The 24,462-nt window shown below is 59.3% G+C and overlaps 5 protein-coding genes across 8 annotated transcripts; all 5 read left to right on the top strand.

Annotated features, from left to right (window-relative positions):
* The first annotated feature begins 205 nt into the window (after positions 1–205).
* On the top strand, positions 206–2,670 carry LOC128765566 (interferon alpha/beta receptor 2-like). Of its 2 annotated transcripts, XM_053876313.1 has the most exons (7): positions 206–390; positions 582–738; positions 803–981; positions 1,702–1,862; positions 2,101–2,263; positions 2,328–2,433; positions 2,499–2,670. In XM_053876313.1, the coding sequence occupies exons 1-7, from the start codon at positions 357–359 to the stop codon at positions 2,521–2,523; spliced, it is 825 nt and encodes a 274-aa protein (XP_053732288.1). In that variant the 5' UTR covers positions 206–356; the 3' UTR covers positions 2,524–2,670. The 2 variants fall into 2 exon arrangements, with proteins under 2 accessions (XP_053732288.1, XP_053732287.1); XM_053876312.1 differs by having other exon boundaries at positions 2,101–2,670.
* Positions 2,645–4,715, top strand: LOC128765565 (interleukin-10 receptor subunit beta-like). Its single transcript, XM_053876311.1, has 7 exons — positions 2,645–2,861; positions 3,192–3,303; positions 3,367–3,551; positions 3,632–3,783; positions 4,045–4,195; positions 4,269–4,414; positions 4,477–4,715. Exons 1-7 carry the CDS (start codon positions 2,801–2,803, stop codon positions 4,636–4,638), a joined length of 969 nt encoding a protein of 322 aa, XP_053732286.1. The 5' UTR covers positions 2,645–2,800; the 3' UTR covers positions 4,639–4,715.
* Positions 4,716–4,865: 150 nt separating this feature from the next.
* On the top strand, positions 4,866–7,893 carry LOC128765562 (interferon alpha/beta receptor 1a-like). Its single transcript, XM_053876309.1, has 8 exons — positions 4,866–5,163; positions 5,629–5,743; positions 5,807–5,997; positions 6,838–6,998; positions 7,061–7,205; positions 7,272–7,429; positions 7,494–7,657; positions 7,725–7,893. The coding sequence occupies exons 1-8, from the start codon at positions 5,109–5,111 to the stop codon at positions 7,879–7,881; spliced, it is 1,146 nt and encodes a 381-aa protein (XP_053732284.1). The 5' UTR covers positions 4,866–5,108; the 3' UTR covers positions 7,882–7,893.
* A 1,172-nt stretch (positions 7,894–9,065) lies between these two features.
* Positions 9,066–15,325, top strand: LOC128765558 (oocyte zinc finger protein XlCOF19-like). Of its 3 annotated transcripts, XM_053876298.1 has the most exons (3): positions 10,321–11,576; positions 11,700–12,107; positions 12,923–15,325. In XM_053876298.1, exons 2-3 carry the CDS (start codon positions 12,029–12,031, stop codon positions 13,744–13,746), a joined length of 903 nt encoding a protein of 300 aa, XP_053732273.1. In that variant the 5' UTR covers positions 10,321–11,576; positions 11,700–12,028; the 3' UTR covers positions 13,747–15,325. The 3 variants fall into 3 exon arrangements, 2 of the variants coding, with proteins under 2 accessions (XP_053732273.1, XP_053732274.1); XR_008415897.1 differs by having other exon boundaries at positions 9,066–11,576; positions 11,700–13,032; XM_053876299.1 differs by lacking the exon at positions 11,700–12,107.
* On the top strand, positions 11,726–23,344 carry LOC128765535 (myosin light chain kinase, smooth muscle-like). The gene is made up of 20 exons (XM_053876244.1): positions 11,726–11,813; positions 15,343–15,758; positions 15,824–15,940; positions 16,212–16,271; positions 16,555–16,602; positions 16,820–16,947; positions 17,263–17,419; positions 17,484–17,674; positions 17,743–17,857; positions 17,936–17,968; positions 18,033–18,123; positions 19,481–19,684; positions 19,753–19,970; positions 20,055–20,178; positions 21,130–21,282; positions 21,340–21,463; positions 22,168–22,258; positions 22,318–22,446; positions 22,527–22,639; positions 22,707–23,344. The coding sequence occupies exons 2-20, from the start codon at positions 15,419–15,421 to the stop codon at positions 22,839–22,841; spliced, it is 2,571 nt and encodes an 856-aa protein (XP_053732219.1). The 5' UTR covers positions 11,726–11,813; positions 15,343–15,418; the 3' UTR covers positions 22,842–23,344.
* Positions 23,345–24,462: the final 1,118 nt, after the last annotated feature.

Here is a 24,462-nt window from a genome sequence, read left to right as displayed (position 1 = left end):
TTCATGAGCAGGTGTTTCTTCGGCATTGTTGTGGATGCACCCTCTCACATGCTCGGTGTTGTGCTCGCGTGCTGTGGAGTTTTCACGCTTCAAGTTAACCAGTCGCTGGAAAGCCACTTGTGTCCAGGGCGTTCGACCTGCGGCGTCTGAAGCCAGTCAGGAGTGAGCCCCCGTGTGTGTGTGCGTGTGGAGCTCAGTGGCACCTGGGTCGGCCGCGTCTCTGCTGCTTCCTCCGCCGCTGCTCTACGCGTGGTTTCCTCCTCAGACGGTGGGGGAGGAACTTCTGAGAAGAAGAAACTCCGATGTGAGCGCTGGGCTCGGCTGGCCGCCCTGATCTGGACCTGGCTGGAGCAACCATGTTCTGCTGGCTGCTTCTCCTGCTGCAGCTGGGTAACTACTGTCTACCACTCGTCCGTGGTCCTCATTAGGATAGGAGAAGTATTTCTTGTTTCCTGACAGACGGCGCTGACCTCGCTCATTTCAAACATCACTGAAGTGTTGCTTCTGCTGTAACCGAAAGTGTTTACAGATAGATAGCAACAAGTCTGAGATCGAAACTTCGTGTCCGTCCCCTTTCCCAGAGTGCATCCGTCTGTGCTCCACAGCCCAGGGCGTCCTGCTGCCGCCTCCCTCCTCCGTCTCCGTCTCCTCCTTCAACATGGAACACAGGCTCCACTTCCTGCCCGGAGCCCACACCCCCGCCGGCGCCCGCTTCAGTGTCCAGGTGACTCGGCTCAGGTGCGGACCCTCAGCCAGCCCCTCCTCCGCTGCTCTGCTTCCACATCCTCTGTGTCCGACTCAGGAAGAAGAGCCGCTGGCGTCCCGTCTCCAACTGCTCCCAGCTGACGGTCGGCCAGACCTGCGACATCACCGCTGCCATCACCGACCCGCTGGACCTCTACCTGTGCCGGGTCCGGGCGCTCACTCTGGACCGGACTTCCAACTGGACCATGTCGGAGCAGTTCATGCCGATGATGGACAGTGAGTCCCTGCTGTGTGTGTGTGTGTGTGTGGGGGGGGTGGTTGTTGACAAAGCACCTCTTTTGTGAGGACACATGGCTGGAGCCCACAAGGTGAAGCCTCAATTTCAGGATGAGGACTTCAAAATAACTGGGTTCCAGTTTGGTTCAGAGCCCTGGTTCCACATTGTGAGGGGCCAACATGCCAAAAGAAAGAGGCGGTGACTACACAACATGATGGAAAAATATAGACTCACGTAACAAGGACAAAGATGAGTTGTGCAAATGTGCAATGAAACCTATTGAAGCATTTCATTTTATATGCACTTAATTTGAATAGAAATCAACTACGGACCAGACGTTCAAGATATCAAGGCAATTTATTTCAAAATATCTTTTCAGAATTACTTCAATGTATTCTGAGAAGCAAGACCTCCACAAAAATGGCCCATAAAAAGAAGAGAATGTGAGTGGAAAAACAGGAACATGCTACATTTGCTGCTGAAGTGGTGACGAAAAGACAAAGAACAAACAAGGCAGAAGGCAAAGTAGGACATATTAGTGAGAGATTTAGTCTGACATCAAGTAGGCCATGAAAATGCAGGCATCGGGCCGCACTTTGCTCAGGTCTGGTTTAGGGCCAGAGGCTGGGGAAAGGGTGACAGGCAGGAGAGGACAGACGTGTGTGTGTGTGTGTGTGTTGACGGCACAGGACCCAGCCTGCCTCTGCTCTCCGCTCCAGCCCTGATCGGACCTCCAGAACTTGCCTTGTCTGGCTGCGGGACCTGCTTGATCCTCCGAGTCACTGTTCCCACGTCAGTGGCTCCGCAGCTTCGCCCCCACCTCCAGAGTCTCTACAGGCATCTGGACCTGCAGGTGACCCGGGTCAGCGACCGGGCTCAGGTGAGTCTGCCAAGGCAATGACCTTTGGAGCGACTGGACCTGCAAAAGGTCAGCGGCACAGCCCTCTCTGGCGCCCCCTTGCTCGCCTCCTCCTGGCCTGCTCACAGCGAGTGACAGGAGGCAGGAAGTGGCGCGCTCGCTTGTCGCTCACCACTTCCTCTCGCTTGTGTTCTCGCTCCGCTCGTGTCTGGCGACCTGAGAAGGTTCCGGCTCCAGGCTCCGCTCCGCTGTGTTTCAGTTCACCCTGACGCTGCCGTACTCAGAGGAGAGCGTGATCCCGCACCTGCAGCCCGGCGCCCAGTACTGCGTGAGCGTGCGGGTGGGCGCGCTCACGCAGCCCCGCTCTGTTGCCGGGCCTCCGGTGTGCGCGCTCAGCAGCCCGCCCCGCAGCAGGAGCTCCGGTACGTGGCGCGTCTGCTCTCCTGACTCGGTGGCGGTCTCTCACCCGCCGCCTGCTCCTCTCAGAGCACGTGGTCCTGGGCCTGCTGGTGGCCTTCTGTGGACTGGGACTCCTTCTGATCCTTGTGCTGCTGTATGGCGTCCAGCTGAGTCGCCGCGAGCAGCAGAGGAGGTGAGACGCAGAGAGCGCTCGCCTCTGACTCCTGTGACCCGCTGCTCTGACCTCTCCTCTCTCAGGCTCGACAGGAGGCCAAGGACCTGACCCGCGGCCACGTGACTACGGAGCCCCGCCCCCTGCGCTTGATCGACACCTCCCGCCACCCACGTGGGCCCTGCCTGGAACAGGAAGCCGGAAGCGTGTCGTTTATAACAGTGTCATTAAAGAAGAGCTGTCGCCAACCGCTTCTCGTGACGTCAGAACGACTTTCGCTTTCTTCGGGTTCGTCAAGTTTCGCTTCTCCTCGGCTGTTTCCGGCACTTGTTCCAGGAAATAATGAGGGGCTGACTGGAACCGACGGCCGTGGTTCCGAGCCGCGATCATGTTCGGCGCTCTGCTTCTGCTCGTCCTCGGCGTCTCGTCACGGCCGGTGACGTCCTCAGGTAACTGTCCGACGCGAGTGGGTCGGCACCGGAGGACCGGTTCGACCCGCCGTCCTCGCCTGCGCTCTCGCCGAGACGAGCGCGCTCGTCGTGCGTTCAGCCGTTTGAAGGTCTCAATTAACTCAGATGTTTTTAATGTTGACGCCGGTCGGCGGTGACGTCATCAATCGACTCCCAAAGCGCCGCAGTCGCGTCTGCCGTTTGTTTTTGAATTCCATCCTCATTGGGACTCTGACGTCTCCGTGTGCTGCCGTGTGACGCTCGCTCCTGTTTGTCGGTCCGGACCGAACTTATGTCGTGTAACCTGACCTCTTGTCACGTGACCGGCAGCTCTGGACGCCCCCAGAAACGTGCGCTTGACCTCCGTCAACATGAACCTGCAGCTGGAGTGGGACCCGCCGGAGGGGGGCGCCCGCGACCTGCTCTACTCCACCCAGTTCTGGTGAGTGTCCTCGGAAGTCCGTCAGCAGCAGCGCCTGCTGACCTGCGTTGTGCTTGGGCTCAGGGCGCGCATGAGCCCGGCCCAGGTCACGGCCGGCTGCGTCAACACGACGCGGCGCCGCTGCGACCTCAGCGCCGTGGCGCGGCCCGTCTCGGAGTTTGGCGCGTACGTGGGCAGCGTGCGGGCTCAGCGCGGAGCCCAGACCTCCAGCTGGACCCACAGCAACTCACTCACCCTGTTCAGAGACAGTGAGTCTGCTGCACTCGGAGACGCACCGGGGCTCTCAGACGTCAGTGACACACACTCCTGTCCTTGTGTCGCCGAGCAGCTGTGATCGGACCCCCGGGCCTGGCCCTCCTCTCCAGGGGCTCCTCCTTGGAGGTGGTCATCACCGACCCAGAATTCTCGGTGTCCTCGCTGCGGTCCACCTTTCCTGACGCCACCTACAACCTCTCCTACTGGAGGGAGGGGGAGCAGCAGGTGAGGTGCTCTCTCTCTCTCTCACACACACACACACACACACACACACACAGGCCTGCCTCTCGGTCCTTGTGAGGACCTCTCCTGGCCATCACCCTTCCCCCAGCCTCTCCCCCTGAACACATGGCTCAGCTGAGCCAGGACTCTGCACCAGACTGGAGGCGGTTAGTTTGAGGTTTGAGGCTGGTCCACCTGCTGGTGCCAGTGGTCCTGAAAAATCTCCCCCCTCTTTTGGATGAATGGCCTGGCCCCTCCACTCAGGTCCAGCGGATCCCCGACGCCCAGCAGAACCGACTGGTCCTGAATGAGCTGCAGCCATGGAGCAGGTACTGCGCGGAGGTCCACATCCGGACGGAGCTGGCCGGAGCCAGCCGACCCAGCGGGACTGTCTGCGAGAGCACCAGCAGCAGCGGTATCCAGCTCGCCGTCACTGCCGGCCCGCTTCTCTCCCCGCAGGATCTGATCTGCATGCTCTGCTTCCGCAGAGGAGGCCGCTCCGTGGCTGGCGGCAGCGGTGACGGCCGCCGTCCTGGCGCTTCTGGTTGCTCTGCTGGTGATTGGCGTGCGCCACCGTCAAAGCATCTCGTACTTCCTCTGTCCGCAGGAAGTGATGCCGGAACACTGGAAGCAGGTGAGAATCCCAGAGAGGCCTGGCGCCTGGCAGTGGACTGACAGCGCCGACCCTCTCCTCAGTACCTGCTGGCTCCGCCCTCCTCACTGCTCACACAGCAGGCGCCCCCCACTGAGGACTACCACCCGCTCAGCGTCCTTCCCGAGCAGCCCGCAGAAGCACAGCGCCCCCTGGATTCTCCCTGCAGTGACGCCACTGTCGACGGGACCGTCTGGCCATGCTGAGCTCCAGTCAGCAGGTGGCGCTGCCCTCTGCTCCTCGAGCTTTTCGATGATGAATAAATGGTCGTGTTTGTGACGAACGGTGTGGCCACATGACGTATTCCTCGTCACGTATCCGCCAGATGGCGCTCTGACGCAGGCGCGAGGTCATAATGAACCAGCTCGCTTTACCGAAAACGCCCGACTGACCGACGCGGGGAGAAGAGTCTTCTGCGAACTCAAGTTACCGTTAGTGACCGTAAAGACTCGTTTAGATCAGCGGGTCACGTTGAGTTGGTTGGAGCCTGGAGTCAGCGGCCACCTGTGGCTGTTTGCTGTTGTTGTTGTTGTTGTTTTACCGATCAGCGCGGTTCTCACGGAACCTGACGCCGTGCTCTTATTGTGAAAACACCGGAAGCGGGGCTCCGTCTCGAGGAGCAGCGTCTGGTTCGTCGAGCGTGAGGACTGATCCAGGAAAGAAGGGAGGTTCGGACATGTGGGCGACCGTCTGCTGGACTCTCCTCACGCTGGCTGTTCGCGGAAGCGCCGGTAGGTTCCGGTGCCGACCGTAGCGTTTGGCTCCAGCTCCTGTGAACCAGTCGGTTCCGTCCGTGTCCGTGACGCCGTTCACGTTTGTTGTCGTCGTAGTCTGTGACGCGCGTCGGCATTCGTCACCGCGCTGCTGACTGGGTTCTGGGCTCGGTTGGTGTCGGAAGTATTGAGATCAGGCCTGTAATCTGAAGGTGTGCTGCGAACCGAGCCTCTGGACCTGCGCACCACAGTCTCAGCACTGTGGCCGCTGCAGAGCTGAGCCAGAAGACTCTGCCCCCCGAGGCTGTGGCCTCCTCTTCAGGTGCCACTGTGGAGGCTTCCGGACCAGGTGCTCCTGCGGTCTGGTGACGCTGACTTCCTGTTCGGGGGTGGCGACAAGGACCAGTTCCTCTTTGAGTTGTCTCCAGTCACAGCGATGGTCCTCACAAGAACCGGACCCCACTACATCTACTCCTGTTTCAGAACCGGCGCCGCCCCAGAACCTGACCATGGTGACCCTGAACACTAACTACCAGCTGCACTGGGACTGGAACGGGCCGGCCACCGATCACGTGACCTTCGCAGTCCAGTACCTGTCGTGAGTGTCTCGGGTCGGGGGGGGGCTCTGGGTGCCGCGGCTCATGTGTGCTGCTGCCCACAGGAGCTACAAAAGGGAACAACACAAGGACGACTGGTCGTCCCCGAGCAGCTGTGACAACACGACCCGTCGCTTCTGTGACCTGACCCACCAGAACCTTGTTTACTTTGGCTGCTACAACGTCAGAGTACGAGCCATCATCAAGGGGGACCCCTCAAACTGGACCTCCACAGAATTCTGCCCCGACAAAGACGGTAAGTGTGAGCAGCTCCTGGTCCTGGGTCATCAGCTCTCACTGACCGTGAGAAAACTTGGGCTCTTGAATGCAACAGCTTAGTCCCACTGCTGGAGAGAAACTGGGCTCTCTCCGAGTCGGACTCCACCACCTGCACGAGGCGGTTAATAGCTGGACCAAGCTAGCGTGTAGCCAGTAGCTGGACTCAGCTAGTATGTAGCCAGTAGCTGGACTCAGCTAGCGTGTAGCCAGTAGCTGGACTCAGCTAGCGTGTAGCCAGTAGCTGGACTCAGCTAGCGTGTAGCCAGTAGCTGGGCTATGAGCGGAGTGACGTGTGGCTGCGCCAGCTTCAGCTACACAGCGGTAGTAACCAACTGCAGCGGCACCTTCTGATCTCTCATGTCAGTGATGCAGTGAAGTCACAACGTCACTCTTGATGTATTCATGTTTGATGGACTTGCACTGAAGTCAGAAGACCCATTTATTGACTTGAACAAACAAGAAATGCGAACTGTGGAGAGAGAAGGAAAAACTGTCGTTCCATATGGAAATATCTCACCTGTCAAGGCTTTTTCCCCAAATGAAAGTGTAAAGAAGATACAAGGGCTTTTTCCACACAGCTCACAGACAAAGTGCGTTGGGCTCGGACACGTGAGCACGAGCGAGTCTGTGCGGTTTGGGCGGCGGCCTCTGGGTCCAGGAAGCTCTCGGCAGGGGGGTGAGCCAGAAGCGACGCGCAGCAACAAAGGCTCTGGCGCTTCTCTGAGACGTCCGGCGCCTGACCGGACCTGGGCTGGAAGTGGGCGTGGCCAGGGACGGCGCCGACACCGAGGCCTGACCCCTCACGCTCTCTCTCCAGCGCGCCTGGGTCCGCCCAGCAGAGTGGAGCTGTCTCCTGTGGGGGCCGATCTGGAGGTGGTGATCACGGACCCCCTGACCAGCAGCAACACCACCATGAGGGAGATGTGCTCGTCGCTGCGCTACCTCCTGCTGTACTGGGAGCACGGGGCCGAGCCTCAGGTGGGTCAGCCTCTTCGGCCCGTCTCTGCCGGGCGGCTTGACCAGTGTGCTCTGCCCTTCAGAGGAGTCAGCGGAGCCGCCACAATCGAGTGGTCCTGCGGGACCTTCAGCCTCAGACGTGCTACTGCGTCGCCGTCCAGTCCGTGGTGGAGTCCTACGGCAACAAGAGCAGCGCCTTCACGGCGGCACAGTGCGCCTGGACGGCAGGTACGGCGGCGGCGGCGGCGGCGCCTGCCGCTGGCGTGGTCACCTGACCTGGGCCTGTGTCTGCAGGAGCTCCTCCCTGGTGGCAGATCCTGCTCTACTTCCTGGGCTTCCTGCTGGCCTCCTTCCTGCTGGTGCTGCCGGTGCTGCTGCTGGTCTTCAGATGCTACAGGACCGTCAAGTCCACCTGCTGGCCCTCGGTGGCGCTGCCCGAGACGCTGCGACAGGTGCCCGGCCTTCTCCCTCTCTTCTCCGTCTCAGGCCCACTGACCCCCCCTCCCCCTGCTGCAGCTCCTCAGCGACTCCTCCGCTGCGGACCGTCCTCGCCTCCTCACCGCCGCGGGTGGGTCATGTGACCGCCAGTGGGTGTGTTCGGAGCTGATCATCCAAGACCTGCCGGAGGCTGCAGCTGACGTGGAGACGGCGCCCCCGCTGGAAGCGGAGCGGGACGACAGGTCCGTCCGGCTGGAGACTGGGCTCCACAGCACCGACTGACGCCTCTGTCTGCATGTGGGCCCGCAGGTGTCACCAGGGCAGCGGGGACTCGGGCGTTTACTCTTTGGACGGCAGCGCTTCCAGCCAGCAGCTGTCGGACCACTGCGGCTCCTCCTGGCGGGAGCAGGTCTCGCCCACGAGCCGGGCTCTGGTCCAGCAGGGTGCTGTGGGGGCGCCCGTCTGAGCTGCCCCCAGGCCCCTGCGCCTCCTGCGGCATCCAGGGGGCAGCTTTTATGATTCTTGTAGAATCGTCTGCAAGGCTTCTCTCTGGTTTGGTCTCTGTTCTGAGCGACAGCAGTGGTTCTGGTGATGTATTTATGTTTTCCTCACCTGTTCTCAGCATAACTTCGGTGTCAGCGTCACTCCTTCTCGTGTCTTTCTTTCCCTCGTCTGCTGTGACGTCAGACCTGTGTGACGGTTGTCAGACTTTGCCAATGTGAACCTGTTGGGGGCGCTGAAGTAAACAGGCCGAGTCCGTCTGATGTCACCTGCTGTCTGGACCCGGGTCACGTGGATAACGGTCCACCTGTGAAACCTTCAGACCCGCTGCACTGACGTCACGCGTCACTGTCCGGTGGCTCGGTGAGCAGCGCCGCTGATCGGACGGTCGTGTCGGTGTGAGGTGACCTGGCATTGCGCCCGGTTCCACCGACCGGTTTAGTCCCGTGACGTCTTGGGTGGTTCAGTCTAAGGCGGATGTTGACGGAGGCGTGCCGTAGCGACGTCATCAATCCGCGACGCCCTCGCGCAGGCGCAGCTCGTCGCACCAGCCCGAGTGCTTCTGCCTGCGTGGATGATGTCGGCCGGCGGTTCCGTGCCAGGTGAGCGCCACGCACCCGTCGAGCCCCGCAGCTCGCCAGGAGATGGCGAGGTTCTTTTGGAGCAGGTCCGGACGGGATCATTAGCTCTGAGTGCCGGTGTTTCCTGACGGGGTTCGAACCCAGTCGATGGTCGGCGCGGCGAGCCTGAACTCTGTCGGCTGGGTTTGTTTCTCCACGCTCTGCTTCCTGACTCAAAGTTCGGACGGTTCGGTTCGGCTCCAGTGAGACAGCCGAGCTCACGTCGCCGCCCGGCAGGACGCTGGGATTGAGCTGTGGAGGGCGCCAAGTCCTCCCTGAGGTCCGCTCCGTTGCTCGGCTTCAGGCTCGCATGGTCCAGGCGTCCGGCACCAGGCAGTGGATGGTCTGTCACGCGCAGCCAGTCACGTGCCTGGCCTGTACAGACTCCTCACCGGACCAGCCTGTGGATGGATCCTGTTTCCTCCCTTCAGCTGACCCTCTCTGCCCTCGGGTCGAGCACCTCAGAAGAAGTCTGTGCTCGCACTGTTTGGCCCAAGGTTCTTGAAAACATCTTGTCCCCTGAGTTTGAGACTCTTCCTCGATGAGAGGCAAAACCAACAGCGCTGCCGCCGGCGTGTCTGTGTGTGTGTTTACACTCCCTGTCCCTGATCAGAACCTTGGCCGTGTCTCTGCAGATGCCCAACATGTGGACCAGCCGGAGCCAGGCCCAGCTCATGTCAAAGAGGAGGAGGAGGAGGATGTCACCAGCTTCATCGTGGTCACGGTGAAGAGTGAGGAGGATGATGAAGATGATGAAGATGATGCTCCATCCTCTCACCTTCATCACGATGAAGAGGAAACCACCACCAGCAGCAGCAGCAGCAGCAGCTCGACTCTGCACGTGAAGATGGAAGGCGCGAGCGACGACGACGACGACGACGATCCCGGACCCGACCGGCGGGGGCATCGCGCTCCTGACTCTGACACTGACAACAGCGATGACTGGGGTGGGACGAGTAAGGTCCTGTCCAGTCCCGAGTGTGAGAGCCTCACAGGAGCAAATGTCTTTTCCTGTCCCGACTGCGGGAAGACCTTCAAGCACCAGGCCCGCCTGAGCCGCCACAGAGGCCAGTGCAGCAGAGAAAAGCCGGTGGTCTGCTGCGCCGTGTGTCGCCAGAGTTTCACCGACAAGAGCAACCTGCGGAGGCACATGCGAACTCACACAGGAGAGAAACCGTTCTGCTGCTCGGTGTGTGGACGATGTTTCAGTCAGAATGGAACGCTGAGCATCCACATGCGCAGTCACACAGGAGAAAAACCCTTCAGCTGCTCAGTATGTGGAAAGCGTTTCAGCCACAGGGGCGTCCTACAGGATCACATGAGGTCTCACACAGGAGAGAAACCGTTTAACTGTTCGCAGTGTGGAAAGACCTTCTGTAAGAGGGGAAGCCTGCAGGCTCATCTGAGGAGACACACGGGGGAGAAACCTTTCAGTTGCAGCATGTGTGGCAAATGTTTCAGTCGGAAGGAGACTCTTGGCAGGCATATGAAGTCCCACACCGGTGAGAGACTCTTCAGCTGCGCGGTGTGCGGGCGAGGTTTCAGTCAGAGCAGGACACTAAATCTTCACATGCGAGGGCACACCGGGGAGAAACCCTTCACCTGCTCATTGTGTAAAAAGTGCTACAGCCGGAGAGAGACTCTGGAAAGACACTTGAAGTCGCACTCAGGGGAAAAACCTTTCTGCTGCCTAGTGTGTCAGAAACGCTACAGTCGGAGAGAAACTTTGAACAGACACATGAGAAGCCACCCTGAAGACGGTACACACAGCTGCGCGGTGTGAGGCCAGTTTCCTGCGACCAAAACTCTCAGGAGAGTGGCTGCTCGTGACGGAGGTGGAGAACAGCGGTGGGAACCCGGGATCAGAGAGGAGGGAGGAGACGGCGGCCGCAGCAGGTCTGGGGAATGGAAGCGCCAGAAAGGAGCCAGCCGCCAGTGAGCAGAACATGGCTGCCGTCTCCTGGAGCCTTGATCCTTGCTGGTGATGAGTCACTCGCAGGTGCTGCTTCCTGGTCAGATCCACCTCATCTACTCCTTGGTGCGGTGGCGGCCTCGTTTCTGTGAGGAGGAAACTTTGAAGGAACCGAATGGAAACAACAGGAATCGTCGAGTGACTTGATGATGATGATGATGAGCTCTGCGAGCTCTTCTGCTGTGAGTCTGGTGTGAAGGTCTCTGGTGTTTCATGAGGGCTGTTGAGCCGCTGTTGTCTGAGCCTCAGAAACCTGTTTTCCCTTCCTGGCGTGACACTAAACAGCCGAGAGGTCCACCTGCATTTCCTTCTTGTTCCTGGGTGGAGGTGGTGGTGGTGGGGCCTGGTGGAAAGGTCAGGTCCGGGTGTCGGCAGCTGGGAGCACCCTGCCGCAGCAGGTCCTCCACCTTCACCTGTCTCCATCATGACCCTCACTGTCTTCCTCGCCTACACTCTTGGTTCCAGCTCTGTCTCTGACCGACTCGTTCCTGACCTCGACGACCTCTGACTCTGACTCCCTGTCCCGTCTGTGCGCCAGAGGTGCGGTTGGACACCGCTCAGACGAATGGTAAACGACACGCTATCTGACCAGCTGGTGGCGCCTCACCCATGGTTTTGGACCCGGCACCAGGAACATAAACGCTCCTCTGCTCCGCCTCACTCGGCGTCCAAGTCAGTTCCCGCTCTGGACTCGTCCGTTGCTCTAAATGAGGAAACAGACACGCAAGTCCCGCAGGAGGCGTCGGGAACTCATCGAGCAGATCTGCCTGATGGTGGCGCCGGACAACAAGGAACCACAAGTCCAGCCTTCTGTGGCCAGTCACTGCAGTCTTGGTCGCTCACGCTCGTCGCGCACGTGTCGCGTGTGAAACCCCGAGTGAAATCTGTCCAGTGGCTTCGGTTCCTCTCTGCTGCGCGTGACACTCCTCTTTTATTCTGAAAGTCAAGACTTTACTGTGAAATTGAACCAGAAGTCCGAGCTTGATCCGGAAGAGGACTTTCATCCTGTAAGCGACGCAGAAGACGCGCGTGTGTCGTGAGGGACGAGGATGTGTGACAGCTTATCAGGTGCGTGACGCAGCGCGCGCCACAGAAACAAGCTCCTGCGGCGAGGCGCGTGCTCGCGCCGTCTGACCCTTCGTCAGCGCGATGACGTGTCGGTGTGCCGTGTTCTTTGTGTCGTGTCTCCAGAGCGGGGTCAGGACCTCTCGGGTCTGGACCAGCAGGAGCCTGAACCGCAGCTCTGGCGCCTCAAGAAAGAAGGCGGCTCCTGCGGTTCTGCTGGAGCGGCGGCTCCATGTGACGGTGAGAAGGTCAGAAGTGCAGGTCTGAAGAAGGTTCAGGGGAAGATGTCGATCACGGTGTGTGAGCCAGAAGTGAGATGACGAGTCTCCCCCTCACGTTTGTTGCACGACGAAACACTGCTGCGTCAGCAGCCACGTGACGTCCGAGGTGCTGCTGACGACTCGTGGTCGGGAGGCTCCCGTCACCGAGGCCTTGAGTGTGGAAGATGTGAAAACATGAAGCAGTCAATCACTTTCATTCAGAAAGGTTGTATTCGACCGTTCGTCGAAGGCAGCGACTCTTTCCATGTGAGAGGTGAGTCTCTGGAGGCGGCGCGCGCGCGCGCGTGCGTCCGCGACGTGTCCACAGACCCGAGCGGGACTCCGTTTAGATTCAGGTGGCTGACGAACGCTGCACCTGACTCCAAAACGGCGACGGACCCGGTCGATTCTGCCTCCGTGTAAACGACATCCAGCTCAGTGGAAGTCGGGATTATTTGTTCGGCAGTTCCCTTCGCGTTCCGAGCGTCTCTCTTCGAGCAGCGCTCTCGCTTTCATGACCCGGAACACTCGCCATGCTCCGTCCATATTTTTCCTAACATGTGCGTTCTGAGGCTGTTTGGGAGCGAGTTCCCGCTTTGTCATCCGTCACGTCACCAGTCAGACACGCGACTCCACGGCGCTTCGCCGTTGGTTGAAGCAGAAGTCGCGAGCATCGGAGGGACTCAGAAAGTCGCGGCTTGGGAGCGTAAAACTCGCAAAGAAAGTAGCATTTGTGATGCAGATCCAGTCGCTTTGTAAGTAAAATGCCAATGGAAATGAATTGACAATGAAATCAGGGTGAATCGATTATCATGCAGGCCGAGTCTGGTCTCGGTGTGCAGATGACAAGGGCAGTGGAGTCTCAGCAGGACTCTCTCTCCCTTCCCCGCGCGTTTGACAGTCACGTGGTCAACAGAACCCGCGCTGTCGGAGGGAGGGTCCAAAGCTGGGAGGAGAGAGCGAGGGTGGCTGCTGACTCTGACTCCGTCGCTCCGCACAGTCCATCCTGAACAAGGCCGCCGGACCAAGTGAGAGTGAAGTAACTGCGTGCGTGCATATGTGTGTGTGTGTGTGTGTGCGCGTGCACAGGTGAGCCGCACAGTCGGTGGGAGCAGCAGGACAGGAGCGGCGGCGGGACAATCGGCCGAGTCGTGGTGAAGAGCGAAGAGGATGAAGCTCAGGAGGCTCCGAGCGGCCGGAGTCAGTCCGCCTCCCTGTCTGACCAGCAGGGGTCGCTCTCTCCGGACTCTGACACTGACGACAGTGAGGACTGGAGGGAGACCAGCAGGGCCCGGAGGCGTCCGGCCGGGGAGCCGCTGAGCTGCCCGCAGTGCGGGAAGGTCTACAAGTACAAGCTGAGCCTGGCGCAGCACGGGAAGAGCTGCGAGGGGAAGCAGTCCTCCTGTCCCTTCTGCGACAAAACCTTCTCGCACTACAAAACCCTGAAGGAGCACCTGAACTTCCACACCGGAGAGAAACTGTTTGCCTGCAAACTGTGCGACATGAAGTTCACCAAGCAGGTGCGGCTGAACGCGCACATGAGGACGCACACGGGAGAGAAACCCTTCTGCTGCTCTGTCTGCGGGAAGTGTTTCCCCAAGTCCGACACGCTGAAGAGACACATGCGATGTCACACCGGAGAGAAGCCGGTCAGCTGCTCCGTCTGCGGCCGCAGTTTTACCGAGAACAGCAATCTGAAGAACCACATGCGCATCCACACTGGGGAGAGACCCTACAGCTGCTCGGTGTGCGGACGCTCCTTCCCCAAGTCGGACTCCCTGAAGAGACACATGAAGATCCACACGGGGGCCACACCGGTGCTCTGCTCCCTGTGCGGGAAGTCTTTCACCGAGAGAGGCAACCTGAAGAGGCACATGAAGACCCACACCGAAGTGAAGGTGGCCACCTCCTGACCAAGGTCAGCACATTTTGTCTGACCTGTGAGGCCCTGGACAGGTGGTCCCGCAGAGAGACCGGCCCGTGCTCCTCGTCGTCACACGACCACCTCTGACTGGAGGGGGCGGAGCTTGCTGGCTTGTGTTTCAGCGAATCCGCTCCGGGACGAACGCTGGTGATGTGTGAAAAATAAATGGCAGGGATGCAAAGGCCGGTGTTTTCTTGTTCAAGTCGGGTCAGGACGGTTTCACACATGAGTCGACTGAGGAGCCCGCCTTCCTCAGACTGTTCAGAGGAGGGGGCCTTGGCAACTGCTCTCTGCACTTCCCAGCTTCCTTTCCTCAGACTTCTGTGTCTCCGGCTGTGTGTTCACGGTGCACGTGTCGGCGAAGGCCTCACGCTGCCCATTCACACGCAGCCGTGGTGACTCTGAGGTCCGAGTCCGACCTGAGCTGAGAGACAGACAGACGATCCTCTGGCTCCAGGCTCTGCTCACTGCTCCCTGGTGAGTCTCCCTGGACGGGCGGCAGAGCGGCGTGTCTGGATCCATATTTGGTCTCACCCTCCGCTGCCTCCGGCCGGGGGAGAGAAGCAGCCAGTCCTGGCAAAAAGCGCGGGAGCCCCAGACGTGCGCGTGTGTGTTTGCTATTTCCTGTGTGGCCACATGACATGATGAGAGCAGGATGCAGGAGCTCTCTCCCCTCCAGGACCCAAACATCCTGTGCTAACTCTCTGAGGACCCAGCCAGACGCTGGCTTCCGTCTGGCTCCGACCGTCCGGGACTCAGTTCCACTGTGACGCTGCTCAGCTCAACTGCCTCACAGCGGAAGTCTTGCAGTTTATACTGGGACCCCCCCCACACACACACACGCGCGCACATTCACGTCTCCATCCTCGTGGGGACCTCTCCCCCTAAACACATGGCTCACCTGATCCAGGACCCAGTGATTCTGAAGTCTTCACCCTCAGATTGAGGGTTGGGCCTGTCGGTCCCCACGAGGCAGGACACACGAGCACACACCCACAGCAACAACAGCCACCCGGGAGTCGTGCCACTGTGGCGTCAGGAGCCTGGTGAAAGTGGGCCGAGCTGTAGCACCGCAGGGGACCCGGTAAGGACCCCGGTCCCGCAGCACCGGGCTCCGCCGGCGCCTCGTCCTTGGCTCTACGTCGACCCTTCCCCCACCAACATCCATGAATTCCCTAAATCTCCTTTAATCTGAGGCATCAACTGGACTGGTCCAGTCTGGAGCACAGCGAAACACGCGCAGACCGCGCTGGCTGTGATGGAGCGCTTCAGTAGAGAGGTGAGGAGGAGGACCGTCCCACATGAGAGGCGCCCGCTCCTGTTTACATCTGGCTTCAGACTGGACCTCCATATAAGGTCGTCCAGCCACTTGTGATGTAACGGGACGGGTCGAGTTAATTCCCCCCACCAACCCCCCCCTGATGAGTACCCCCCCCACGCCGAGGGCCTGTCCTTGATCCGTGGCCATGTTTACCCACTCCCCGTCTCCCCCTCTTTCTCCCTCTCCCTCTCTCTCTCTCTCTCTCTCTCTCTCTCTCTCTCTCTCCCTCCCTCCCTCTCTCTCTCTGCGTTGGGGGGGGAGCAGGAGGAGGCCAGTCCTCTGCAGCCGGACGTCGGGACGGCAGCTCGACCTCTTCTCAGGGAACCAGCGCAGGATCCTCATGGACTTCAAGGCCAACCTCAGAGGGGTGAAGCCCAAGACGGAGGAGGTGCGGCGAGGCCCCTCGTCCCCGCAGGTGGACTTCCGTGGCGTGCTGGGGAAGAAAGGCGGCGCCGCCGCCCCCAAGCCCGTGGAGAAGAACGGCCAGAGCGAGGCGAGGAACTGCGTGGACGGCCCGGCGCCGCGCTTCTCGGAGAAGCTGTCCGACCGCACGGTGCTGGACGGGCAGCCGCTGCAGCTGCAGTGCCGCCTGGCGGAGCCCTCGGACGACGTCGCCGTCACCTGGACGCTGGACGGGAAGAGAGTCAAGGCCTCCAAGTTCATCGTCCTCACCGTCAAAGGTCAGAGGTCAGGCGGCCCCAGCGAGCGCCAGGCTGAGCCGCGGTGTGTGTGTGTGTGTGTCCAGGAGGCATCTGCTCGCTCTGCATCGACAAAGCTCTGCCGGAGGACGAGGGCCAGTACAGGTGCCGGGCGGAGAACGGCGGCGGCGCCGACGAGTGCAGCTGCGTGGTGCTGGTGGACGGTAAGAGAGAGGAGACCTGCTGCAGGACGGAGACTCCCTGCTGAGCCCGTTCCAGACCACAGCACAGATCTCTGTCTTCCTTCCCATCGAGCCGTGCGTGTGTGTGTGTGTGTGTGTGTGTGCGTGTGTGTGTGTGTGCGTGTGTGCGTGTGTGTGTGTGCGTGTGTGCGTGTGTGTGTGTGCGTGTGTGTGTGTGTGTGTGTGTGTGTGTGTGTGTGTGTGTGTGTGCGTGTGTGTGTGTGTGCGTGCGTGTGTGCGTGCGTGACTGCAGATCCTCCAGAAAACTCTCCTGCCGACAAGAGGTCCAAGAAAGCGGCTCCGACCTCTGAGAGTGAGTTTCCAAAATATGCAGCAGCTTCTTTCTTTTTGTCCCAATAAGGAGCTGAAGGCCGGATCACTGCTTCACACACACACACACACACACACACATCCCTCACATAAATACGCTCACACAAACACAGGCGTCCTCTGGCCTCCCTCCCTCCCTCCCTCCCTCCTCTCTCTCTCTCCAAGTCGCTCCCTCGCTCTCTCATCATCACACCACCACCTGCACTCACCTGAGGCCTCAGCCAATGGAAACACAGCAGACTCTGACTGGACCTTCTCTCCTTCAGGTGAAGCTCGGATCAAGAAGCCGACTGCAAAGACTCCTCCAAGACAAGGTCTCTGCCTCACACGCACACTTGAAGACATGGCTCACCTGGAGCAGGACCAGACTGGAGCCCAGTTCTGTCAGCATGCTCACATTGAGGCTGAATAAGGTCCCCACCAGGGAGGATGAAGGCCTTCAGTGTGGAGGGGACAGCTTGGTCCTGCTCCATGAAGCTTCACCATCACCATCAGCTGGTTCAGCTGCTCATCACTTCTTGTGGGCTGCAGCTCTTCCTCCACAGATTCTGCAGTTTCCAGAGGACATGAAGATTTTAGCTGGAGAGAAGGTGGAGATTCTCTGCACCTTCTCTGGAGCTCCTCCCATCACATGCACCTGGCTCAAGTTCAGGAAGCCGGTGAGATGCCCTCATGAAGAAGCTCCTCTGTCCTCCCTGCATCTGCTCTGACTCCTCTTCCCCCTCCTGCGCTAACTCTTCATCTTGTTGCTCTGACTCTTCCTCCTCAAGCTCTGACTCTTTCCCCCTCCTGCCCCGACTCTTCCTCCTCATGCTACATGACTCTTCCTCCTCAAGGTCTGACTCTTTCCCCCTCCTGCACTGACTCTTCCTCCTCATGTTACCTGACTCTTCCTCCTCCTGCTCTGACTCCTCCACACATCATAGACTCCTCGGACCAGCGCGGTCCGTCACCTTCATCCCTCTTGTTTCCAGATCTCCGTGGACTCGTCCGACATCTCCATAGAAAGCGGCTCCAACAGCAGCAAACTGACCATCTCCAGTGGTCAGCAGGAGCACTGCGGCTGCTACACCATCGAGCTGCGCAACCAGTATGGCCTTCGCCAGGGGGCGCTGAACCTCACCATCGTCGGTAAGAGCTGCCAGGCGGAGTCACGTCACTCCGTGACTCACTGGCGTCTCTGCCACCCCCCCAGACAAGCCAGACCCCCCGGCCAAGGTTCCAGCTGCCTCGGATGTCGGGCGCTCCAGCCTGACGCTGTCCTGGTACGGTCCCACCTACGACGGGGGCAGCGCCGTCCAGTCCTACCAGCTGGAGGTATGGAACTCTGTGGACCAGCAGTGGAGCCACCTGGTGTCCTGCAACAGCACCTCCTACAACGTTCAGGTGAGGCCCTGCTCACCCTGCGGACCCCGTCCTCACGCCGGCTCAGGTCTGCACCTCCGTCTGCCCAGAACCTTCTGGCTGAGCGGCAGTACAAGTTCCGTGTTCGAGCGGAGAACATCTACGGCGTGGGAGAGCCCAGCGCCGAGTCTGAGCCCGTGACGCTCGGGCTGCTGGATGATGGCGGTAGGTGACGGCGCCGGCACCCGTCCCGCTTCAGGGTCCACAGACGTTTGAGCGTGGTGTCGCCTCCTCCTGTTTCAGAGAACCAGGAGGAGGCCGAGGAGGAGGAGGACGGTAGGAAGCCAGGCGCCGCCGCTCATGACCGCGTGAGCGCGTGACCTCTGACCCTGTGCTTCAGACTCGGAGAAGGAGCCCGACTACAGAGAGGTCAAGATCCGCACCGACGTGAAGCTGAAGGAGCTGTACAACGTGGAGGAACGACTGGGAACGTAGGGAGCGCTTCGCCCGACACACTGTCCCTGTGGGGACCGCTCCTGGCCGGCACCCTTCCCCCAGACATCCATCCAAAACACCTTAACCTGGACCCTGAACCAAACCTTTGGGGCAAGATGTCGAGCCCAGACTCCCCCCTCTGACTCTTCCTCCTCTTGTTGCTCTGACTCTTCGTCCACCTGCTCTGACTCTTCCTCCTCCTCTTATAGCTCTGACTCTTCTTCCTGTTGCTGCTATGACTCTTCCTCCACCTGCTCTGACTTTTCATCCTGTTGCTGCTCTGAGTCTTCCACCACCTGCTCTGACTCTTCTTCCTCTTGTTGCTCTGACTCTTCCTCCACCTGCTCTGACTCTTCTTCCTCACCTCCTCTGCCTCTTCCTCCTCTTGTTGCTCTGACTCTTCCTCCACCTGCTCTGACTCTTCTTCCTCACCTCCTCTGCCTCTTCCTCCACCTGCTCTGCCTCTTCCTCCACCTGCTCTGACTCTTCCTCCACCTGCTCTGACTCTTCCTCCTGTTGCTGCTCTGACTCTTCCTCCATCTACTCTGACTCTTCCTCCTGTTGCTGCTCTGACTCTTCCTCCATCTACTCTGACTCTTCCTCCTCTTGTTGCTGTGCCTCTTCCTCCACCTGCTCTGACTCTTCCTCCTCTTGTTGCTCTGACTCTTCCTCCTGTTGCTGCTCTGACTCTTCCTCCACCTGCTCTGACTTTTCATCCTGTTGCTGCTCTGAGTCTTCCTCCATCTACTCTGACTCTTCCTCCTCTTGATGCTCTGAGTCTTCCTCCACCTCCTCTGACTCTTCTTCCTCCACCTGCTCTGACTCGTCCTCCACCTGCTCTGACTCTTCCTCCTCTTGTTGCTCTGACTCTTCCTCCACCTGCTCTGACTCTTCCTCTTGTTGCTGCTCTGACTCTTCCTCCATCTGCTCTGACTCTTCCTCCTGTTGCTGCTCTGACCCTTCCTCCGTCTACTCTGACTCTTCCTCCTCTTGTTGCTGTGCCTCTTCCTCCACCTGCTCTGACTCTTCCTCCTCTTGTTGCTCTGACTCTTCCTCCTGTTGCTGCTCTGACTCTTCCTCCACCTGCTCTGACTTTTCATCCTGTTGCTGCTCTGAGTCTTCCTCCATCTACTCTGACACTTCCTCCTCTTGATGCTCTGAGTCTTCCTCCACTTCCTCTGACTCTTCTTCCTCCACCTGCTCTGACTCTTCCTCCTCTTGTTGCTCTGACTCTTCCTCCACCTGCTCTGACTCTTCCTCTTGTTGCTGCTCTGACTCTTCCTCCACCTGCTCTGACTCTCGGACACACACACGCCTGTGCTGAACCTCGGGGCTCCGTCTTGTCTCGTGCAGCGGGAAGTTCGGGCAGGTCTTCCGCCTGGTGGAGAAGTCCACCAAGAAGGTGTGGGCAGGAAAGTTCATCAAGGCGATCTCGGCGAAGGACAAGGAGAACGTGCGGCAGGAGATCGCCATCATGAACCTGCTCCACCACCCCAAACTGGTCCAGTGTGTGGACGCGTTCGAGGGCAAGTCTGACATCGTCATGGTGCTGGAGATGTGAGTGAGCGCCCCTCAGAGCCCCCACCTCCCCGCCTGCTCCCTGACCGCGTGCCACGTGTGTCCAGGATCTCCGGAGGAGAACTGTTCGAGAGGATCATCGACGAGGACTTTGACTTCACCGAGCGCGAGGTCATCAAGTACATGCTGCAGATCATCGAGGGCGTGGCCTTCATCCACCAGCAGGGGGTGGTGCACCTGGACCTGAAACCCGAGAACATCATGTGCGTCAACAAGACGGGGACCAAGATCAAGCTCATCGACTTCGGACTGGCCCGGCGCCTGGGTACCTGGCTCCCCGTGTGGGCCGCCGGCTTCTCCGCCGGTGGGTGTGAGGGAGTCTGATGTGAAGTGTCTTCCCTCTGCGCAGAATCGGCCGGAACCTTGAAGGTCCTCTTCGGGACGCCGGAGTTTGTGGCTCCGGAGGTCATCAACTACGAGTCCATCAGCTACCCTACCGACATGTGGAGCATCGGCGTCATCTGCTACATCCTGTGAGTCAGATCCCCGTCCAACACCACCGTGACTCTGCTTGTTGCTCCTTCAGCTCTGACTCTTCCTCCACCTCCTCTGACGCTTCCTCCACCTGCCCTGACTCTCCCTCCACCTGCCCTGACTCTTCCTCCACCTCCTCTGACGCTTCCTCCACCTGCCCTGACTCTCCCTCCACCTGCCCTGACTCTCCCTCCACCTGCCCTGACTCTCCCTCCACCTGCCCTGACTCTTCCTCCACCTCCTCTGACGCTTCCTCCACCTGCCCTGCCTCTTCCTCCACCTGCCCTGACTCTCCCTCCACCTGCCCTGACTCTTCCTCCACCTCCTCTGATGCTTCCTCCACCTGCCCTGACTCTTCCTCCACCTCCTCTGACGCTTCCTCCACCTGCCCTGCCTCTTCCTCCACCTGCCCTGACTCTCCCTCCACCTGCCCCGACTCTTCCTCCACCTGCCCTGACGCTTCCTCCACCTGCCCTGCCTCTTCCTCCACCTGCCCTGACTCTCCCTCCACCTGCCCCGACTCTTCCTCCACCTGCCCTGACGCTTCCTCCACCTGCCCTGACCCTTCCTCCACCTGCCCTGACTCTTCCTCCACCTCCTCTGACGCTTCCTCCACCTGCCCTGCCTCTTCCTCCACCTGCCCTGACTCTTCCTCCACCTGCCCTGACGCTTCCTCCACCTGCCCTGACCCGTCCTCCACCTGCCCTGACTCTTCCTCCACCTGCCCTGACTCTTCCTCCACCTCCTCTGACGCTTCCTCCACCTGCCCTGCCTCTTCCTCCACCTGCCCTGACTCTCCCTCCACCTGCCCTGACTCTTCCTCCTTCAGCTCTGACACTTCCTCCACCTCCTCTGACTCCTCTTCCTCTTCCTCCCTTCTTTCTTGTGAGTCAGACCCCCTGCCCCACCTCCCAACACCACCGTGACTCTGCTTGTTTGTCTCGCTCCAGACTCAGTGGCCTTTCTCCTTTCATGGGAGACAACGACAACGAAACCTTGTCCAACGTGACGTCGGCCACCTGGGACTTTGAGGACGAAGCCTTCGATGAGATTTCTGACAACGCCAAGGACTTCATCAGCAACCTCCTGAAGAAGGACATGAAGTGAGAGAGCGCTGAGGCCGCAGCAGCTGGACGCCCGCTGACGTCTGTGTGTTGCAGGACTCGCTTGACGTGTCCACAGTGTCTTCAGCACAGCTGGCTGAACCAGGACACAAACACCATGAAGACCAAGAAACTGTCCAAGGAGAGGATGAAGAAGTACATTCTGAGGAGGAAGTGGCAGGTGATGGTGGTGATGGTGGAGGTGATGATGATGATGATGGTGAAGGTGACGATGAAGGTGATGATGATGATGATGGTGAAGGTGACGATGAAGGTGACGATGATGATGATGGTGAAGGTGACGATGAAGGTGATGATGATGATGATGATGAAGATGAGGATGATGATGATGATGATGATGATGAAGATGAGGATGATGATGATGATGATGATGATGATGACGATGATGAAGATGAGGATGATGATGATGATGATGATGAAGATGAGGATGATGATGATGATGATAATGATGAAGATGAGGATGATGATGATGATGATGATGGTGAAGGTGATGATGAAGGTGATGAAGGTGATGATGATGATGGTGATGATGATGATGATGACGACGATGATGAAGATGAGGATGATGATGATGATGATGATGATGAAGATGAGGATGATGATGATGATGATGATGAAGATGAGGATGATGATGATGATGATGATGAAGATGAGGATGATGATGATGATGGTGAAGGTGATGATGAAGGTGATGAAGGTGATGATGATGATGATGGTGGTGATGAGGATGATGATGATGATGGTGAAGGTGATGATGAAGGTGATGAAGGTGTCGATGAAGGTGATGATGAAGGTGATGGTGAAGAATAAGATGAAGGCGATGAGGGTGACGAAGCTCTCAGTGGCTGTGACTCTGCTCCCCAGAAAACGGGCCACGCCGTGCGAGCCATCGGGAGACTGTCGTCCATGGCCATGATGGCGGGCGTCAGCGCCAAGAGAGGCTCTCCGACCGAAGGTGGGTGCAGTGTGTCAGACGTGGCGCTCGGCTGAGGCTCCGCTGCTGCCGCTCCTCAGAGGACAACCGCTTCCTGGAGTGTCTGGAGGTGGAGAAGAGGAGCCAGTGCGCGCCCAGCTTCAGCTCCCTCATCCAGGACGTGGAGGTGGTGGAGGGCAGCGCCGCCCGCTTCGACTGCAAGATCGAAGGTGAGCTCCCCGCCCCGCCGGGCCCCCCCCACCCGCCCCGCCCCGCCCGTGAACCCGCCTCTCCGGCCCCGCCCCCGCAGGCTTCCCCGACCCCGAGGTGGTGTGGTACAAGGACGAGCAGCCCATCAAGGAGACGCGGCACTTTCAGATCGACTACGACGAAGACGGCAACTGCAGCCTGGTCATCTCTGAGGTGAGCGGCGCCCGCTGGCTCAGGTCAGGGCGAGGCGGGCCTGATGGCGGCGCTCTGACGCTCGCAGGTCTCCGGGGACGATGACGCCAAGTACACGGTGAAGGCCGTCAACAGTGTGGGCGAGGCCACGTGCACGGCCGAGCTCCTGGTGGAGGTGATGGCGGAGGAGGAGGAGGAGGAGGAGGAGGAGGAGGAGGAGTGAGGCCAGGCGCCACATGCTGCGCCGAGGCAACTTCAGCGCCAAGACCACGCCGCGCCACAGCAGGTGGACACACAGACAGACAGTGGAGCCACAGGAGCCTGCAGGGGGCGCTGCGTGACCCTACCACTCACCAGAAGCCTTGGTTCCACCTCCTCTTAACTTATTGATGTGTGTTTGTGACACTCGTAGCACTTGTGTTCGCCACCTTCAACCTTCACCGTAGAAACCTTGAGCACGCTTGTGCCGTCGACAGGTGCCGCCGGCGACGCCAACGTCTCTCCACCCAGAACGTGCCGCACGTTCCCACACACCAACTGCTGTTGTCACGTTCCGTTTGTGTGACCCAAAGAGTGTGGGGTGTGTGTGTGTGTGTGTGTGTGTGTGTGAGTCCGAGTGTGTGTGTGTCATCAAGCGCCACGTTCCTCACCTCACCTCTGAGTGTTTTACTGACACAACATTTAAAAGCTGTTTGATCACGGATGCAATAAACTTGATCACCACCATGTCCTGATGTTTGGGAGGGGGAACGCCGGGCCCCTGCTCCAGGTGCGGCTGCTCGCATGACACGCCCGCAGCTCTTCCCTGCTCTTATTTGGAGGCTCCACTTCCTGTGGGCGCGCACCTCTTCTGCGAGTCAGAGGCGGAGGCTCCTGTTGTGTCGCCACTGCGTTGAAGTCCAGACTGCTGGGAACCTCATCAATAAGATCCTACAGTGGATCTGGGGCTTGTCGCACCGCGGGTTCTGTCTCGGCTGGCTCGGAGTCTGAAGCGCCCCCTGCTGTGCAGCCTTGCACCTGATGAAGCAGGTCTCCAGGAAGTCGCCATCAGCCGCGCCATGACCTGTTCACCACCATGGCCTTGGCCTCCTTATTTCTCTGTCCCTTCTACATGATGAGTCCTGGTCACCTCAGAACTGAACGGATGACGGAGCTGAGCCACGGCTGGAACAGAATGTGGCCTTTCGCAGCCAAAACTAAACATGGAGGAGTCTGGTCATGTTGGTTTTACAAGGAAACAGCGGGAACACGCTGCGTCATGCGGAGCGTCTGGATGGGTCCACGCTGCTCTCACCACACCTTGACCACAGGGAGAGAGGTGACTGAGGATGGAGAAGGTCTGAGTCAGTGGAGTCCAGGTCCAGACGTCAGAAGTGATCCATGAATGGTCTGGTGGTAACCTGTCCTCCTCACTGTGCTCCTCATGCAGTGACAGCTGCAGATCACAGCAGTGACTGTAGAGCGCAGCGTGATTCACTGAAGCAACTCTGTCTGTCAGTCACATCAGGTGTTGATCCGCCTGCTTCTGACTTCTGACCTGAAGCAGCTTTGCCTGGTGACCGGACAATACGCTGAGTGAAAGTGCCCGAAAGTGAGCGGCAGGTTGTGTGCCAGCAGGGGGCGCTCCAGGCAGGAAGGAGGTGGGCTGGCGGGAGCATGGCTTCCACCTGACAGACGCCAGGAGTCCAAGAGGACGCCATGCTTCTGGTCAGAGCCGTCGCCGCTTCGCTCTGAGCTTCGCTCTGAGCTTCGCTCTGAACAGCCTCTTGAAATAAACACACGCCGCAGTCTTTTCTCGATGGTTGTGGCCCAAAAAACCCCCCAGAAAAAAAGGCAGTGAAAGT

Source organism: Synchiropus splendidus, chromosome 10 (genome assembly GCF_027744825.2).
Source record: "Synchiropus splendidus isolate RoL2022-P1 chromosome 10, RoL_Sspl_1.0, whole genome shotgun sequence".
NCBI lineage: Eukaryota > Metazoa > Chordata > Actinopteri > Syngnathiformes > Callionymidae > Synchiropus > Synchiropus splendidus.
The sequence above is the reverse complement of the archived record's forward strand: the minus strand, read 5'-3'. Positions and strand labels throughout refer to the sequence as shown.